This window comes from Musa acuminata, chromosome BXJ3-5 (genome assembly GCF_036884655.1).
Source record: "Musa acuminata AAA Group cultivar baxijiao chromosome BXJ3-5, Cavendish_Baxijiao_AAA, whole genome shotgun sequence".
Lineage (NCBI taxonomy): Eukaryota > Viridiplantae > Streptophyta > Magnoliopsida > Zingiberales > Musaceae > Musa > Musa acuminata.
The window spans coordinates 34,703,771-34,721,503 of record NC_088353.1 but is presented as its reverse complement, the minus strand read 5'-3'; the positions used below and the strand labels follow the sequence as shown (position 1 = coordinate 34,721,503).

General features: G+C 41.8%; 3 protein-coding genes across 4 annotated transcripts; 2 read left to right on the top strand and 1 right to left on the bottom strand.

Moving 5' to 3' along the window:
* Positions 1-219: 219 nt before the first annotated feature.
* On the bottom strand, positions 220-2,031 carry LOC135638284 (E3 ubiquitin-protein ligase ATL6-like). The gene has a single exon (XM_065151345.1). It carries the CDS (start codon positions 1,740-1,742, stop codon positions 360-362), a length of 1,383 nt encoding a protein of 460 aa, XP_065007417.1. The 5' UTR covers positions 1,743-2,031; the 3' UTR covers positions 220-359.
* Positions 2,032-3,782: 1,751 nt separating this feature from the next.
* On the top strand, positions 3,783-6,068 carry LOC103985298 (transcription factor bHLH94-like). Its single transcript, XM_009402952.3, has 3 exons — positions 3,783-4,547; positions 4,803-5,168; positions 5,274-6,068. Exons 1-3 carry the CDS (start codon positions 3,969-3,971, stop codon positions 5,403-5,405), a joined length of 1,077 nt encoding a protein of 358 aa, XP_009401227.2. The 5' UTR covers positions 3,783-3,968; the 3' UTR covers positions 5,406-6,068.
* A 2,403-nt stretch (positions 6,069-8,471) lies between these two features.
* On the top strand, positions 8,472-14,589 carry LOC135637524 (dicarboxylate transporter 2.1, chloroplastic-like). 2 transcript variants are annotated; one of them, XR_010496296.1, is made up of 5 exons: positions 8,472-9,303; positions 11,411-11,724; positions 13,262-13,710; positions 14,099-14,380; positions 14,463-14,589. XR_010496296.1 is itself a non-coding variant. In XM_065150092.1 (4 exons), exons 1-4 carry the CDS (start codon positions 8,494-8,496, stop codon positions 14,212-14,214), a joined length of 1,689 nt encoding a protein of 562 aa, XP_065006164.1. In that variant the 5' UTR covers positions 8,472-8,493; the 3' UTR covers positions 14,215-14,589. The 2 variants fall into 2 exon arrangements, 1 of the variants encoding a protein (XP_065006164.1); XM_065150092.1 differs by having other exon boundaries at positions 14,099-14,589.
* Positions 14,590-17,733: the final 3,144 nt, after the last annotated feature.

Below are 17,733 nucleotides of genomic sequence, written 5' to 3'. Positions count from 1 at the left end.
AATCATTCTCAATTTTGTTACAATTCAGCTCAACTATAACTAGTTAAAGTTATTATTAATTAATTTGATTTTGAGGTTCCAAATTTATATTTATAATACCTTTAATATATGTGCAAATGTTAAATGTTATATATATATATATATATATATATAATATTATACAGTTTTCCAAGTCCAAATTTAACATCGGCAATTCATTTCATAGTCCAGTCTCTCTAATTGTCGAACAATCAAATATTAAACTCTCGTTCAAATCCTTCTACAGCAATATACATATATATTTCTATATATTATATAAATAACAAAAAGAAACCGAAGAAAGTGAAGTCAAGAGGGGAGAAAAGAGCAGCTTTACACGGTCAAACATTGGGGACGACGGAGGGAATGCCGGCGGCTAACTTGCCCGTCGTCGAGCCCTCTCCCTCTTCCTTTCTCACCGAGCCCTCTCCCTCTTCCTTTCTCACCGAGCCCTCTCCCTCCCCTCTCCTTCTCCCCGCCCACGTCGGGACCTTTACAGAGAGCGTCCGCAACAAGACCGACGACCACCGGTCCAGCTTCTCGAGCTGGGCGCTCCACCCACCGCGGCTGCTCCCCTCTGCGCCGCACCCGCCAGAACCATGCCGGGAGCACTCCCCACCGGAGGTCGGCAACGCGACACAGCTCGCAGACCGATCGAGCTTCCTGGCGGCGAAGATCTCCTTCTGTATGTGCTCTGGTAGCCGGAGGGTGTACCGATCGAGGTCCTCCTCTGGCCGGACCACCGAATGCCCGGTCGAGTGAGACCGCGGGAACTTCGGCGGCCGACGCCCGGATCGAGACCTAGCTTCTCGCGTTCGGCTACCGATGCGCGCTAATATCGCCTTTTCCCTCTGCTCCTCCTCCTCCTCCGCCGCCGCCGCGGCCATTCGGTCCACGAGGATTGCGACATGGTCCGGCGGCGGGGCTGTATCGGGTTGGGTGCTCGAGGCCTCGGCGGTGGCAGGCGTCGGTTCGAGGCCGTCGACGGCCGTAGGTTCGGCGAGGTTAGCGCGGCAGACAGGACAGGTGACGTGGGAGGCGAGCCAGGCGCCGATGCAGTCCGTATGAAAGACGTGGCTGCAGCGGGGGAGGAGGCGCAGTTCTTCGTCGTCATCGAATTCGCTTAGACATACCGCGCACTCCAACGATCCTTTGCCGACCTTGAGTCCCTTCACGTCCGCGTACATCAGCGTGGGGAAAGTCTCGAGCACCTCGGGGCTCAGACCCCGCTGTTGAGGCCGCACCGACCGGGCCTCGGCAGCACGGCGCCAGATGGACCCTCCAAAGTCGTCTTGGCCGGTGCAGTTGCGGACGTATAGGGAGAAGAAGACGAGGACGAAGAAGGTGCTGATGATGACGACGATCACGATGGCTAATGTCGGGTTCAAATTCCCGTAATTGTTATCGTTGCTGCCACCGAAGGTCGGTGATGGCTGGGCGCGGGCGCACCGAGGGGTGAGGAGAAACAAAGGGAGCAAGTAAAGAAGGGCCAGGATGGGGAGCCCGTCGATCGGACGGCCGGAGCGCTTGGTGTCCATTGACGATCCAGTAAGTTGAGCAAGACGATGGGGTGTTACCGTGTGAGGAGAGCATAAGGCGATCATAAGAAGGCCACGAAGCAGAGCAAGAGAAGAGGCCGAAGAAGCACCGGCGGTCAGGGTATGTATATTGCCGTTGGAACGCGACTCGAGAGACTTCTCGGTGGAGTTTGTAGTCACAGCCATACATCTCTTGTAACTAGCGGCGGCAGATGGCCCTGCCGGGGGACCCACAGGTAAATCGGTCGTTGGAGGGAGCGCGAGGTGGCGTGTTTGACTGGTTTCGGATTTAATCAAGGTGCTTGTTTTTCCAATGGAAGAAGTTAGCGGTTGGATGAGTGTGAAATTGTGGGGTCCATCACATGCACGGTGGTGATGTGGGGAATGTAGGTTTTCCAATGAACTGCAGGCCCGGAGAGGATCCGCGCCATCTGGAACGTTGGTCCGAATTGGAGTTAGGTTAATTAATTTGGTTGGCGTTCTGGTCAAGCTCGTTGACTTTTTGAAACCGAACAAAAAGACCGACGATTCCGGGGACCACCTCCGTTGACTTTTTGGAGGTCAATAGACCGGAGCAGAAGCCACGCCAAATTCTAGACGGCTGTACGTGTTGAAAGCCTGAAGGGAAAAGAACGAGGATGAGAGGGATTGGAAGGAGAATAAGATGGAGTCCAGTTCGATGGAAACCTTCCTACAAATCATCTAGAAGCAAGGAAAAACTAGATCAAATTCGAGCAGGGCACGCATCATGTTAAGATTACAAGAACATGAGACTCACGACACCGAATTTTGAGAGCATGCATATATACGAGTGGTGCCATCAACATCAAAGGAAATTGCGTTCAATTTTATTTCACGAATACAAACAATGTCCAATAAATTTATATGCAAATTAGCATATCAGCAGTGAAGTATCTGCGCATGAAAGGCTGATGCGTGCAGGCTGCAGAGAGAGAAAAGTAAGTGGATGCATGTGGACGTGTGGAGGAGTTATATAGCAAGCAAGTTAGTAGGTAAAGAGAGAAAAGCCATGGCCATCGATATGTAAAGGTGTAGTTCTATTCCAGGCATGTAGTTATCTGCTTCCCTGTGTTTGATGATGACAAAACCTTGGGAAGAGAACAAAGGCACTTTATCCGGTCCTCAAACTCCATGTCCACATCGTGGGGGGAAACTTCGTGACTTTGGGAGAGAAAAAAGACCAGCAGTATCTTCTACTCACTTTGATTCAGATGCCGGCTGTCCAAAAAGAAGAAGTTGTTTTTGGATTAATCGTCAGAGGTTTTCACTGGTTAATTGGGTTTAGGGAGGTTAAGGATTGTCTTGCCAAGCATGTCCACGAACGGGTTTTATGCTTGAAATGAAGACGGGAGACTTTATTGTTTGTCATTATTTTGCAGAATGATGCAGATAACACTAGATTTATTCCCAAAAATGAGTGAGATTTGACCATAAGATCGGAACACGTTATAATGGTCTGATGCAAACAAGTCATTCATGACTACAATACATAATTCAGCTCAAAATATTAAGAGTCAAACTTATGCGATTATCTAACCCCTTCTAATCTCTATTTCACTTATGAATATTTTATTACTATCTTTTCTTATTTATGTGTAACTCAATCGTGAATCTCGTATTCACAAGAGTATGTCAAACTATAATTAGATTTATTATCTCTTTCTTATTTATGTTGTTATGATATATATATACATATACATAATTGACTAATTTATTCTGTCACATCGTCTAGCTTAAACTTCCATGGTTGTCAGTCAATGCAAGCAATAAACTTCGAATGATCGCCGGCTCCACCAAAGGAAAGCTCGTGCAGGCGGCAGCTACGTGATGGGAATCTTGTCCGATGCATGAAGCTTGCAGAAGGAACATTTATGCCTTCGTGATTAGTGTAATGCTTGTGATTAGACCAAACGCAACAGTTGCGTTTCGATCTCTCCTGTTAAGACTGTGAGGAGAGATCGAAAGAAGGTTAAAGAATAACTCTAGCTCTTTGAGATAAGAGCCTTATTTCCATTACTGATCGAAATCACTAGAATTCTGATGTCGAAATACTATTTCAAGGAACTGTTGGATCGGCGATGCTCGATACCAAAGCATTTTATATGGCACAGGCATTCCCCTTTTCAAAGATGCATCATCGACACTGACTGATGGAGACATGAACAGTACAACTAGAAGATCATGTCAGGGAACCCTGCAGAGATGAATGACCCGAGTATGGGTAGAGATCTGTGGGAAAGTGGCCTGCCTTCATGGCGGATTGGGAAGGTGACCACCATGATCCCTGCTCTTAGCCAGACTCAACTCAAACACATGCAAGTACTCTCACCGTTCTTGCAGCGCTTTAATCTTTTACCATGAAGTCTTCTCCTCTGTGTACATAAATAACAGATGCACACCCACGCGGCGCAATCATGTTTCGTGTTCATCTCCCTTCGTCTTCTTGGATTCACGTGGGCAACCTTGTCCTGTTCCTGTTTTCTTACTGTGGTCTTTAAAGTTCCTCTCTCCTCGTGGAAGAAGTTTGTCTCTCTCTCTGTCTCTCTCTCTTGCGGTGCTTGTTCCGATTCGTGTTTCCCTCAAGTGGGTGTGGATAGATACTCCCGTAGCAGCACAAAGATGGCACTGCAAGCTGTGGTCTTCCAGCAAGACCTCTTCGGTTGCAACATGAGGGAGATGCACATCAAGGGAGGGGAGATTCGAGGAGTGCTGTCACAATGTGATGTGAGCGGTGCTCAAGGTGGCAGGAATCTGTCGTTGCCGGAGATGGGAACTGATTCAGCCTCGGTCGTCGGCACGGGGACTGCGGCAGGTCGGAGGAAGAGGCGGCGCACGAGGAGTTGCAAGAACCAGGAGGAGGTGGAGAACCAGAGGATGACTCACATTGCGGTGGAGCGCAACCGTCGAAAGCAGATGAATCAGTACCTTGCTGTGCTCCGGTCACTCATCCCGGCTTCCTACCTCCACAGGGTCTGTTCTTGCTCACCTCTCATGTAGTTAACTGCTCTTAATATCTTCTTCTCTTTCAAGTCTGCACTTTCTCTGCATGTGTGGCTGGAATGTGTAGATTACGGCACAGTAGCATGTTGGCAAGTGAGACTGGTGTCATCTGGTCTCTGACGACAGAGGGATCTCACTGTCACCCTTGAGTGATGAACGTTCTCGTTCCACACGCCTTTAGATCGCTGTATATGAACAGGATCATGCTGATTTCGACATGAACAGGGTGATCAAGCATCGGTGATCGGAGGCGCCATAAATTTTGTGAAAGAGCTCGAACAACTAGTCCAGTCTCTCGAAGCTCGCAAGAGAATCAAGCAGCGATCCAATTCCGCTCCCTTCGCCAATTTCTTCACCTTCCCTCAGTACTCGACGAGGAACGCCGATGAAGCTGCGGCGGAGCAGCAGTCGCCTGTAGCAGACATAGAGGTGACCATGGTGGAGAGCCATGCCAACCTCAAGGTCCTCGCACAGCGGCGGCCCAAGCAGTTGCTGAAGATGGTGGTGGGACTTCACCTCCTCCATCTGACGACGCTTCACCTCAACGTCACCACCATTGATGCAATGGTCCTCTACTCTTTCAGTCTGAAGGTAGGGTGAGCCCGTAGTCGTTTTCACTAGATTCTGTCTCTCTCGGTACCATGACTCACCAACTAATGAGCTCTGTGCTGCTCTTGGGTATGCTGGGTGGAGCAGGTGGAAGATGAATGCCACTTCACATGTGTCGATGAGATTGCAGCACAAGTCCACCAAATGGTTGGGAAGATCCAACAGGAGGCTGCCTCTGATAGTGCTATGTGTTTGTGTTCTAACCACAACATCATGTAGGATTCTAATCCCTTGTGTTTGTTCATACCTCTGTTTGAGTGCTCAAACAAGAGGCTTGACTATGTCTCATCAAGAGCTTGGTGGAGGCTGCAAAATGTGAGCTTTATCTGTACTCAAAATCCATGGTAAGGACCCTTTTCCAAATGGCCCTGTAGCTGATGTAAGAGTTCACTAAAAGTAAGAGCAAAATGAACAGGAAATGAAAGTGTGTATAGCCCAAGGAGGAAGCAATCTTATCACTTTTATATGAAAGCTACCTTGAACTTTGTGGGGAGTTATTATGTTGTAATTTTGGGATCTCATGAGCCTTGATGTATACAGGCTAGAAAGAACTGAAGAACTGGAAAGGAAAGAAAGCCATAACTTTCTGAGCTCTGGGTGTAGTACAACTTTAGATCTTGAGGACTAAAAGTTGAAAGGCCTTGTGATTTCTCCTGCCATGTGGTTTGGTGAAAGCAGGACTATGAGGCTGTACTTTGCAGATTCATGTACTGGTCCAGACTCAAGAGTGTCACGTATGTTTAGATGATTGTGTTGCAAACCAGCTAATTGATTGATGCAGTCATCAACAGGTTCTACTATTTCTCCATATTATTCTTTCTTATGTAGCAAAGAAGGAATCACTAGAGAGCAGAGTGCCAAATAAACTGAGCATGTTCTATATTGGCATCTTTCATGGCATGGATTATGGATAAGCTAATTTGAGTACTCTACTCATCTAGATGAAGGGTATAAGACTGAGAATTGACCAAGTTTAAATCATGACAAAGTTAGAACTCGAGAATAAGATTGTAACAACAAAACAAAAACACAGAAACCAATTATTCTTAACTGATGCAGAGATTTAAAGGAACTTTTGTCTATAATTTATCCATGGTGGAAGTAAACCTAAAATTTATCATCAGACTTGCAAAGAAATACTAGGTTGTGGGGCAACATGTTTAGGTAATACCCTAGAACCCGAAAAATAGTGCAGGTAGATAAGAACAGAAAAGAAACCTTGAAACTTCTGATGGGGACTACAATAATCCATGATTACCTTATACCTAATATTGATGTCCAGGTTGCCTCAGTTTTATATTGATTGAGACTTTGACATCTTGCTTCCTGAGAATCCTAATGTTCTGTCAATTGTCCTGTCTTTAGGGTGGCAGCTCAAAAAGGAATCCTTCAGAAGGTGGATCAGACTCCACAGAAAAGGGCCAAACTTCTACTTCAGATAGATCTGTAGGACCAGACCAACCCAATGTTAAGATGTAGGGATGTTCATAAGCTAGTTATTTCTTGTTAACATTTGGCAGGGATGCTAAAATTTTCAAGTGGAATTAGATCAGCAAGAACTTTCATAATTTACCAAAATTGAGTTTTTTGGTATCACAAACTTGATTAATTTTCCTGATATGTATTGCATAAGAATTTATGCTAAGAGACTGATTCCTCTTTTGCAAAAGCAACAAAGAGAGTGGCATAACAGTTGTTAAGAAGATGATCATAGATTACAAAGGAACAGAAAAAGTAAATAAAAAGAGCTAATTTATGAAATTAGACTTCCAACTATCAATACTGAAAAGACTACATCTTCTTCTAGTCATTTGTTGTTGCATTTTCAAGGTTGGAGTTGAGAAGAACATTTTGCTGACCTAATTGCTGAGAGATATTTGCCCCCATGTTGGACCAAAACATGTAGGTTTGTGTGCTTGAAACAATAAACCTCTCACTAATATTTTCTTGAACAGTTGATGGAAAACCTACATACAGAACAGAGTTTGATAAATTATCAACAAACAATATTTATGGTACTGATAAAAATAGAAAGTAAGTGTTAAATTGTCACCATGTTTAGCAAAATATCAATGAGAAGTTTTCATGTGGATGGTCTCAAGTTTAGCGAATAATATCTGTCAATGCAGAGCATTATCTGAAACTAATTATCCTTTAAATTAGGAGATATGCGACTCTAGTGCTGAACCAAGAGAATTTTTTTCTACTTCAGCTTTTACTCCAATATAACTAGTGGGAGAAAAGCAAAAAGTAAAACAAAGAACCTTTGTAGATAAAGAAAATGCTGGAACATGAAACACAAATATATCTGATGCTTCAATCGAAAGATCTAAAGGAATGTAGAACTTGACCTTCTCTAACATTCCCTGCAAGTAGTCAGAGTGATTCACACAGAGGTAAAAGAGAAAGACAACCATCAACTAATGAAGCCAAGAGAAGGAGAATTAGAAATATGTTTAACCAAATATATCAGCTTGTCCCATCAATTCTGAATATAACCATACAACAGGAAATAAAGTAAAGCATGACAGAAGATGGAACAGAGAATTATTTGGCACCTAAACCGAAGCAGACAATTAGAAGAATGTATCAAACCAAAAGTCTATCACTAATCGAGCTAGCAATCGGCGATAGTCGATGCCAAGTATGTAGCTTTCATCATCTAAGAGGAAAACTATTTGCTTGTCAGCTCAGCTTCATCTTCTTCAGATGAGAATCTACAAATTTGGGGCTTCTTCGATCTATATGATCATGTAGGGACACAAGCGTTGATGTTGGTGCAGCTGCAAGTCCTGGTTCTAGAATTCCATTGTCTAAGCATCGAAGCTTGGTAAGAAATGTTGAAACTTTGTATCTTCTTCGCTTTCCTTCTTTGCAACCATTCTCCTGTAGGGTTTGTGATTCTGAACATTGCCATTGGAGGACTTCTCTATGGCGCGTACCCTCTGCATTCACCAATGTGTTGAGCTGTCAACCATTCATCGGTTACACTGTATCTGTTTGGTGTAGCAGGTGATCATTCATCCCCCATGTACTTCTTACGTGATAGGGTGTGGATCAGGTGTTACATCTATCCCGAAAATAGAAGCTTAAAAGTCCACTAATACTATCCACGTGCAACAGATCAACGGTGAAGAGTTTAATCATAGGATGAACCACCAACGTGTGATCCGAATGTTACAACACGTCGCCATGGGACGCAAGGATGCGGTGACCGGATACCACCGTGTGTGGTTTATACGGCCATTTCCTTGCTTACCTTTCTAGTCCCTTTTCCGTTTCGGACGCCTCGCTCCCTCTCTTGCGCATGGAGAGCTCCGCCCTCCCTCGCCCCGTCACCTTCCCCTTACCTGCCCGCCCCACCGCCCTCCTCCGCCACCGCCAACTCTCTGCCTTCCGCCTCCTTCCACTTCACTCCTCCCCTATTTCTTACCCCCGCCGCGCACTCTCCCATCTCCCCCTCCCCCTCGCCCCGTGCCGCGTCAAACCCTCCCTTCAACTCGTCCGCGCCTCCTCCTCGCCTTCGATCGACGCTCCAAACCCGGAATCCACTCCGGCGCCGTCGCCGCAGCCGGCCCAGGGGGCGAAGCCGGTGCCCCTCGCGATCTCCCTCGCCGTCGGCCTCGCCGTTCGGTTCCTCGTCCCGCGACCCGTCGAGGTAACGCCGCAGGCGTGGCAGCTCCTCGCCATCTTCCTCTCCACCATCGCTGGCCTGGTGCTGAGCCCTCTGCCGGTGGGCGCCTGGGCCTTCATTGGCCTCACTGCCTCGGTTATCACCAAGACTCTGACCTTTTCGGCGGCCTTCGGGGCATTCACGAATGAGGTTATCTGGTTGATCGTGATCTCGTTCTTCTTCGCTAGGGGGTTCGTCAAGACCGGGCTTGGGGATCGGATCGCCACGTACTTCGTGAAATGGCTTGGTAAGAGCACATTGGGGCTGTCGTATGGGCTTACGGTCAGCGAGGCTTTTATCGCCCCTGCAATGCCGAGCACCACAGCAAGAGCCGGTGGAGTGTTCTTGCCTATCATCAAGTCCTTGTCCCTCTCGTCCGGGAGTAAGCCCGGGGATCGTTCGGCCGGGAAGCTGGGTTCTTATCTAGTCATGTCTCAGTTCCAGGTCAGGGCCTCTTCTTGTTTGCTGGGTGTTACGTCGTTCGCACTTCTCCTCTTTGCTCTTTGTTGGAATATATGCATGAAACAGTTGTTTTTCAAGAAAACTATACCTGTTGTCAATTAACTGTAAATGACACCCTGTTAGATACTGAAGCAACCTTTTGTTTATTTTTCTTGTTCTTGCTTCCTTTCATAAGAGGAATTTATCAACCTACGGAGTTTATCATTCTTATGCATAAAATGGCTATTAAATTTTTTTTTTTCTGAAAATCCTAGTCACACCGTAAGGACCAATGTCATGCACACCAAAATTTATTTTATGATGACATCATGTCTACTGCCTTCTATCTGTTGTAAGCTCCGACTTAGATATCACTGCTGCCTTGACATGGTGTTCCTAGAGCTCGCTTGATTGGCATGAAGGAATGATGCTTTTGTCAGTGGCATATGACTTCAATTGCAGGATGGCAACACAAGTGCCTCCAATTTCCCCAAGAAAGTGTCTACTGATGCCATCTCACTTTTTTATCTTCACCATCATGTTGAATAGATATCTAAGTGTAAGCTCATTGCCTGTGGCACATGTATTGATAGATGAACAATATGATATTCTTTTAGGTTGGTGTTGATTGTCTTAAACTTTGTTAGATACCAAATTATTAGGAATTAAACTCCCTAATCCGTGCTTCTCTGGTTTCAGAAAGAAAACTAGGCTTCCAAGAGATCAATTGAACTAAAGAGATAACCTAATTATTGGAATGATAAGAAAAGCAGACAATGTTCTTTAGTAGAAGAGGATTACATGTGGTTTGTTGGCCTGGCCCTTGGACAAAGTCCAAATTGGACAGATATGCTGCTGTCCGGCTTAGGATATATTCGATGACTGTCATCTGATTGTGAAATCATGAAACAAGAATCTTAAGCTTGCATCTGCTTATCATATTGGATGGTCCAGTCAAATGCTAACTCAGTTTGATTGGTTGGGCTGTTGCCCTGGGCAGAAACTGGGAAGGAAAAGGTGGCTTGGCTCGCATATTGCGAGCACGATTGTGGACAATGATGGCCATTGTGGGTGCATGCCACATGGGAGAGTTTCTGTACGACAAATGGTCTCTAATGCTGGTTTCCTCCCACTCTACCTGAGATGATGAAGTTGGTAAGGGGCTTGGAAACCATATCCTCTGTGGGATCTTCTTTTGGGTTTGAAACAGATTTTTGGTTTTTCTTTTGGGTTTTATGTGCAATCTTTATATGACGGATGTTCATTGGATGCCCCAACCATGACATATTCATGTTAGTTAACTGGAAATGCATGGTGATGATATTAAGTGTTCTTATGTTCCTTGTCAGAAATCAATAGATGGACATGTCAAATAGTTTCAAGGGTCACGAATAGTGACCTTTATAGCATGAGAAGAAACTTAAAGGTAACAATGTGGTGACAATGTTCTGCATCATATTTTTTAAAATTCAAGAACTGGTAAAATAGCAGTTGCTTTCTATCTTTTCTTTATTGAGTTCATTATTTATCATCATATGCTTTATTGCTCTTGAGGTTGTAGATTTTCATATATCCCTTGACCTCAATGGTATTCTTAACATGAAATGCTTATTTAACTTTTGATGGTCATCAGATAGCTGTCATAGTAAATCCACAGGCATTTATTGCCAGCTAGTTTATATCATGCAAGTCTGTCTAAATTATCTGTACCAGAAAATAATGAGATTCCTTAGATAATCTTTAATATCGAAGATATTGTCCAATAAAACTTTTCAGGCATCTGTTACTTTCAGTTGATTGGATTTTCTACTATACAGTTGATAGGCTAAAATTTCTGCATACGTTTACACAACTTATGAAATTCATACTTAACTTGCTATGCTTGATTAGGGTTTCTCTTTTGTCAACTTCAGGATGTTTTCTTTTTTTTGTACGAGTCACTTTCTTTTTAGTTCCATATTGTCATGTAACCTATTAATTGTGCTTATCTTAGCTTCAATATATTTTCTCACTCTATCTTGTCTACTTCCCAATACCATAAACAAGCTGCAATAATCAACTCACTCGTTTGACTCCTATGATCCATCAGAGTTTTTTTGGTGCATGACAGGCAGCTTGTAACTCTAGTGCGCTCTTTCTAACTGCTGCGGCTCAAAATCTATTATGCCTAAAACTGGCTGAGGAACTTGGTGTTAAGATCTCAAGTCCATGGGTATCATGGTTTAAGGCTGCGAGTTTACCAGCTATTGTTTCACTTCTGGCTACTCCATATATCCTATATAAACTGTTTCCTCCTGAAGTGAAGGACACACCAGATGCACCAGCTTTGGCTACAAAAAAACTGGAACAAATGGGACCTATCACAACAAATGAATGGGTGATGGTTGGTACCATGGTTCTTGCAGTTTCATTGTGGGTCTTTGGGTAAGTAATTTATATCTGTGCTAATTATGAAATATTCATTTCTCACTGCAAGTACTCTCCGCTGGTATGAGGTGTTTTTGGCATTTTTAGGCATAATACATAAAGTTTGAATTTTTGTGCATAGTTGTTATCCGATTACAACTAGGATTTCTTCATGTGACACTTTAAAATGGTAACATAAATCATCCCTTATAGCTAGGATGAATTTTTTTTCCTTTTCTTTTTGAGGAAAAAAAAATCCTTTTCATTCACTACTAAAAATCAACTACATTCTATGCAAAGAGGACTGTTGATGTTTGGCCTCCAAAAAGAGAAGAACCCATTCATTCTCCCAAAATTGGCTTAGTTCATGAGCCAAGCATTTAGGTTCCTAGGTATGTAGTTGACTTGTGAAACATGTAGGCTGCTAAACAAAAACTTCATATCAGAGCTTGTTAAATTAGAGATCCAAGTCTTCCTTGCATCTTAATGATTTCATTATGCTGGTGCTACTTGAACATGAGGCAAACAGTTTCTATGAACACTCAGATTCTGCAATGATGAAACAGTATATACAGAGGAAAAATAAGCTAATAATGCTGCTAGAATGACAGACACTGGAAAGGAAGATCAAGGAGACATAACTGATATTTCAAAGAGAAGAGGGAGAAGGGCAGATAGAAGCACTATAGTAGGATGTTATTATTTCTCTACTAGAAAGCCCTTTTCTCCTTGGCTAACTACCACATTCCACAAGGCTTGAATTTCTGTTGGCAATCTATCAGAAGAGCATGGTTCAGTTATTTTGATTGTCTAAATCACCATTCAACTGAAAAGAACAACTTTTTACAGTGCTAACTGACTTCCTACCACTAACTACAGCATAGTGTTTTCAAATTGACTTGATAAGCTAATCCAAGAATGACCTGATTGACCTTTATGTGTAAACCTAAATAACTCAAATTTAATATAACATCATGTCTAACACAATACAGGCTTTCTGTGTTACCAAGAGGGCTGACTAGCTGTTTATGGAACATTTTTGCTACACATCCTGACTAAATGGTAAAATAGCAAATTTGTTTTTCTCAAAATATATCCTATGAGATCTATCACGAGCAAAACATCTAAAGTTATAATGTTTTTCTATTTTTCAAGTCTTGAATAGTTCTTATTATGCTGTGATCAGTTTTTAAAAAAAATAAAGACGTGTAGATATATGCATAAATGACACATATAACCTCACATGGATTACCTGTATACATATTTATATCGTGAGATTATAAAATGTATTGATGTAAGATAAATGAATAGTAGAAAATGTTGAGGGTTGTTAAAGGAAATAGAAGAACAGAAAACTCTGATAATTTTCATTCAAGATCATTGCATTTAGTTCACGTTACTTTAAAGATGCCTTAGCGGATCTTTATGTTAGTGAGTCTAGTAAAATACTGTAGCTGTTGTATTTATTTTCAGCAATTAGTCATTGATTTTTTATCACTTTGATGCATTATTCTATCATGAAATTCATTTTGTATGAGCAAATTGTTTTGTGCAGAGATGCCCTTGGAATACCCAGTGTTGTTGCAGCAATGCTTGGACTATCCATCCTTTTACTTTTGGGTGTTTTGAATTGGGATGATTGCCTAAGTGAAAAGTCTGCATGGGATACCTTGGCTTGGTTTGCTGTTCTAGTTGGAATGGCAAGTCAATTGACAAATTTGGGGATTGTGACATGGATGTCAAATTGTGTGGCCAAGTTTCTTCAGTCTTTTTCCTTTAGCTGGCCTGCAGCTCTCAGTGTTCTTCAAGCATCCTATTTCCTCATCCATTACTTATTTGCAAGTCAGACTGCTCATGTAGGAGCCCTGTACTCGGCATTCCTTGCCATGCATTTGGCAGCTGGTGTTCCCGGTGCATTAGCAGCTCTTGCTTTGGCATACAATACAAATCTTTTTGGTTCATTGACACATTATAGTAGTGGTCAGGCTGCTGTATACTATGGAGGTATTTTCTTCTTCGGTCTGTTGTATCTAGTTTTTTAATCATATTGTTTTTTGTTTGTCCAAATAAATGTTAAAATCTATAGCTGAAATAAAATTGCTTAAGAGAGAACTATTTAGAAAAAAGACATCAGAGTAACATTCTGTATTGAAATACCACAAAAGTGAATTAACATGTGAAAGATTCAATTGCTAGATCTTGTCTCGATGAAGATTGAAGAATTGTAAGCTCTGACTTGGTGGCTCAGATGGACTATTATAGTTCTTTCCCTTGGACTTAATTTGAGTCTCCTTATATTGCTGTTCTATGCTGTCTCGTTATGTGGTCATGTACGTATGAAAGATAATCTCCATGTGTTGTTTAAATGAGTGCTCTTTTCTTTTTTCTGCAGCGGGATACGTCGAGCTTCCTGTTGTATTCAGGCTGGGTTTCATAGTGGCTGCGGTCAATGCCTTGATCTGGGGAGTCGTTGGTACTTTCTGGTGGAAATTTTTGGGACTTTACTGAATATGGTAGTGGTCCATCACAAAGAAAAGGATTCCTGCTTCACCAATGATGCTCATCCTCCACTACATAAATAATTCTGGAGAAACTCTATCTGCTCTTTCCTTTCGGTCTTTGTGGTCCAAAGCTTTGATTGTTAGAAGGATCCAGTCATTCAATTCACTATCAGGTAACCTAATGTTCTTTCCAATCTCTATATGAATGATTTTTCTTGTTAATGTCAGTGTTTATGATGGAACATGCATTTGCAGAAACTCAATTGATTTCTGAAAGATCAGATGAGGAGAGCATTTCTTTTTTGCTACAAATGTTGGTAATATGAAATTGGCCCTTCTCATTTAATTTCATACTGTTCTATATACTTGGATATATCATAAACTTTGCCTTTCTCTTGCCTCGATTGGCCTTACAGAACCTTTTATGGTGAAAATTTATTAACTTAGATGTCATGCCATGATTCTAACATTTCAAGCCCTCTTTTACACAACACTATAGCTTGTTCAGGTAGTAGTTGGACTTTATAATAGAAACTTTTGTAAGGTCTACATGTTACCAAAAGATATAATGTACTAGTACTTGTTCTCTATTCATAAACTAAATCATAGGCTTTGAAGAACCAAATTGTGGTCAGTTAACTGATGGTTTTGTTATCAAATTCATGGGAACCAAGATCAAGTCTACATCACAGGGCTAAATTATGGGTAATGGATAGGGATCTCTGTGGAGTTTGATCATCCAATAGGTGCAACCCGCATTTGGTGTGCAAGTTTTTAACAATTGTCGATCCATTGTCATGGCAGCTAAAAACTCAACGAAAAGGCAATATCGAAATTAGTTTAAATCATCAATTAGATTAAATGTTGAACATATCAGAGTGATTCCAACTCAGTAAAGTGTTCATTCACGTTGCAACCCCATGTGTATCAGTTCATTTTTCAATTGAAATCCTAACTTTTCAGTTCACTTGGATTAGGATAACCTTTTCTGGGATGAACTTGTGGGTGTGCCATCGTGCTGGTTAATCCAATAAAATGAAACTGATGCAATTTGATTCAGATTATTTTTTATGTAATTGGTTTGGTATGAAAAATTTTTTTTTTGAATGAAATGCCATTTTTTTTCACTTGCGAAGTATACGGATTGAGTTGAATAGAACATTATACTGTAAATAGTGCCAAGAACAGCAATTTTTAAATTCAATAAAAATCAAAAGTTAAACCATTTTTTTTTAATTTAATTTTGTTCTTGTTGTGTTTTGTTCTTTTTTATGTGTTTTAGACGTTACGTGCATATTTTATTTGGCTGATTGAATGGGAAAATCCTCTCAAATATTAAACAAAAAAAAAAAATCAGCTACTTAGACGCTGGTGCTTTTTAATGCCATGTTATAGTTGGATTCGGTCTATTGCATAATGTGTTTACTTTATGCATATTTTGTTCTTGTCTATCTCTCATTGCATAATGTGTTTACTTTTCTCAACGGCTTGTCCATAAAGTAAAATTTTCGAAGCAGCGATACACAGTGTCAGCCGACTGAGTCAGGACTGAAGTCATGATGATACCTGTAAGGATCAGGAAGGCTTGCTTTCTAACCGTGCTTGTAAAACTCGAATCGGATGGATTTGATTTGGTTCGCAAATAAGATCGTATGAGTTAAAAAATCTTATTTTTAGTTATAATATTTGAAATTTTATATTTTAAAAATAAAAATATAGTTATATTTGTCGTTGCTGCAGACTCGATCCTCGGTATTCCAAACAATGTATTCTGGACGACCTCGGGTCATTCACATTTGAATTTTTAGGATATGCCTTCTTCCGGGTATTAACTCGTTAATAAACTTTTCTATTATATTACACTAATTATTATTAATTAATTTGTAAATTATATATATACTATTGAATTTACTATTTATTCTCTGATTCAACTAAATTACCTCGTGATCTGATGTTGTTTTGCTTCTGAATTAATCCCAAACACGAGGACAATGTTGGCCATCTTGGGGGACCAAATTGCATTCTCCCTCCCATCAGCCGCATTTGCTCTACTGGATGTTGAAATTGCTTTAACAGCCAAACGTAGTTAGTTGATTGATAAAAGAATAGAATTATTTGGCTTATGATAACATGCTGAGAGTTGGTACATCTATCGTATCAAGGGGTTACGCTTGAGAATGATGGGTCACGAGACCAGCAGGGACACGCAACACGTGAGGGGGGCAGCACACGTGCGAAAAGCTCGCTGTGGGGATCCATTTCCAACGAAGATGAGAGAGCGTATGAGTGGGCGTGGGCGCACGTGCACGACTTTTGAGGCGAGCGCAGCTTCCGCGCTCGTGCGAGGGCCTTTCGCCGGCCTTGGCGCCCACGCAACCTGCCGATTCCTCGGCAAAAGATCGCGAGGGTGAAGGTGAAGCCCCGTCTCCGTCCACGTCTGCCCATTTAAGATGCGCACCCCTTTTCGGCCATTTGAATGTACCCAAGAAACACCTTGGAAACAAGTTGGCCCCGTTGTAGGTCCTCAATAACAATCGGATAGTTAGTACAACGGGTAACTAGCTTTGACGTATCGGTAGGTTTCAGCAATCGTGCTGTCGCGATTCACGTGGGAGTAACGAAGAATGTGTGGGGGGAAAAGCAAGTGACTTTTCCAATTACAGGACGGCGACCACAAAGCAATTGAGAATCCCCAACTCTTGAACATCGATTTTTTTTTATATATTCTTTTTTCCACGAAAATAATTGTTCCTCGCTCATCTATAAATTCACAAAATTCCCCCTCTTTTTTTTTTAATGTTCTTTTCTTTCGAAGAGGGATGGATTACCTTTAGTCATTCTGCATCTTAATGTGTACTAAACTTGGTTTAGTGAAAGCCTACAAACAGATAATGATAGCTTGGCCATTTATTAAAAAAAAAGGGTCATCATATTTACGAAATTTAAAGGACAATGAAGGACGTGTACGAAATCACAACAAATCTCATTTTGGATTGCGTGAACGACGGTGTGAATCAAGACAACTCACGTGGATTGACTACTGGCACTACAAAGTTGGTCGAGTGTACAAACAATCAATCTGAATCGATAAGATAATTAATCATATTTTAATATTTTATTTATTTCATTTCATTTCATTTTTATCAAAAAATAAAATGATTTAAACTCGGAATTTTTACCTCCCAACAGTAGTATCTTTTGTGGATACACTGCCGAATAATAATATCTTTTGAGTGAGTTATAGGAAAGAGACTGACTTGCTGATTCACTGCCATTTGAATCCTTCAGAAGAGATTTGAGTGAGTCACTGCCACATAAAATTTATTTCGAATATTCCAAGTAAGAAAAGGTTTACTGATTCATCGCCAAGCACTGTTTTGAAGCTTTCAGCAAAGAGAAATCTGACCGATTAAAAGTTTATGTTTGGGGAGTTTTGGGGAAAAGAGGACTTCACCGATTCAATTAGTGCTGAGTAGATACAGACTTGTCTTGCCAATCCACCTGACGAGTTTTTGGCGATCAATAC

Coding starts and splice junctions, on each gene's coding strand:
- LOC103985298 (XM_009402952.3), top strand. CDS start 3,969: ATGCACACCCACGCGGCGCAATCATGTTTCGTGTTCATCTCCCTTCGT. Junction 4,548..4,802: donor CGGCTTCCTACCTCCACAGG/GTCTGTTCTTGC, acceptor CGACATGAACAG/GGTGATCAAGCATCGGTGAT. Junction 5,169..5,273: donor TCTACTCTTTCAGTCTGAAG/GTAGGGTGAGCC, acceptor TGGGTGGAGCAG/GTGGAAGATGAATGCCACTT.
- LOC135637524 (XM_065150092.1), top strand. CDS start 8,494: ATGGAGAGCTCCGCCCTCCCTCGCCCCGTCACCTTCCCCTTACCTGCC. Junction 9,304..11,410: donor TAGTCATGTCTCAGTTCCAG/GTCAGGGCCTCT, acceptor GGTGCATGACAG/GCAGCTTGTAACTCTAGTGC. Junction 13,711..14,098: donor GGCTGCTGTATACTATGGAG/GTATTTTCTTCT, acceptor TTTTTTCTGCAG/CGGGATACGTCGAGCTTCCT.
- LOC135638284 (XM_065151345.1), bottom strand. CDS start 1,742: ATGGCTGTGACTACAAACTCCACCGAGAAGTCTCTCGAGTCGCGTTCC.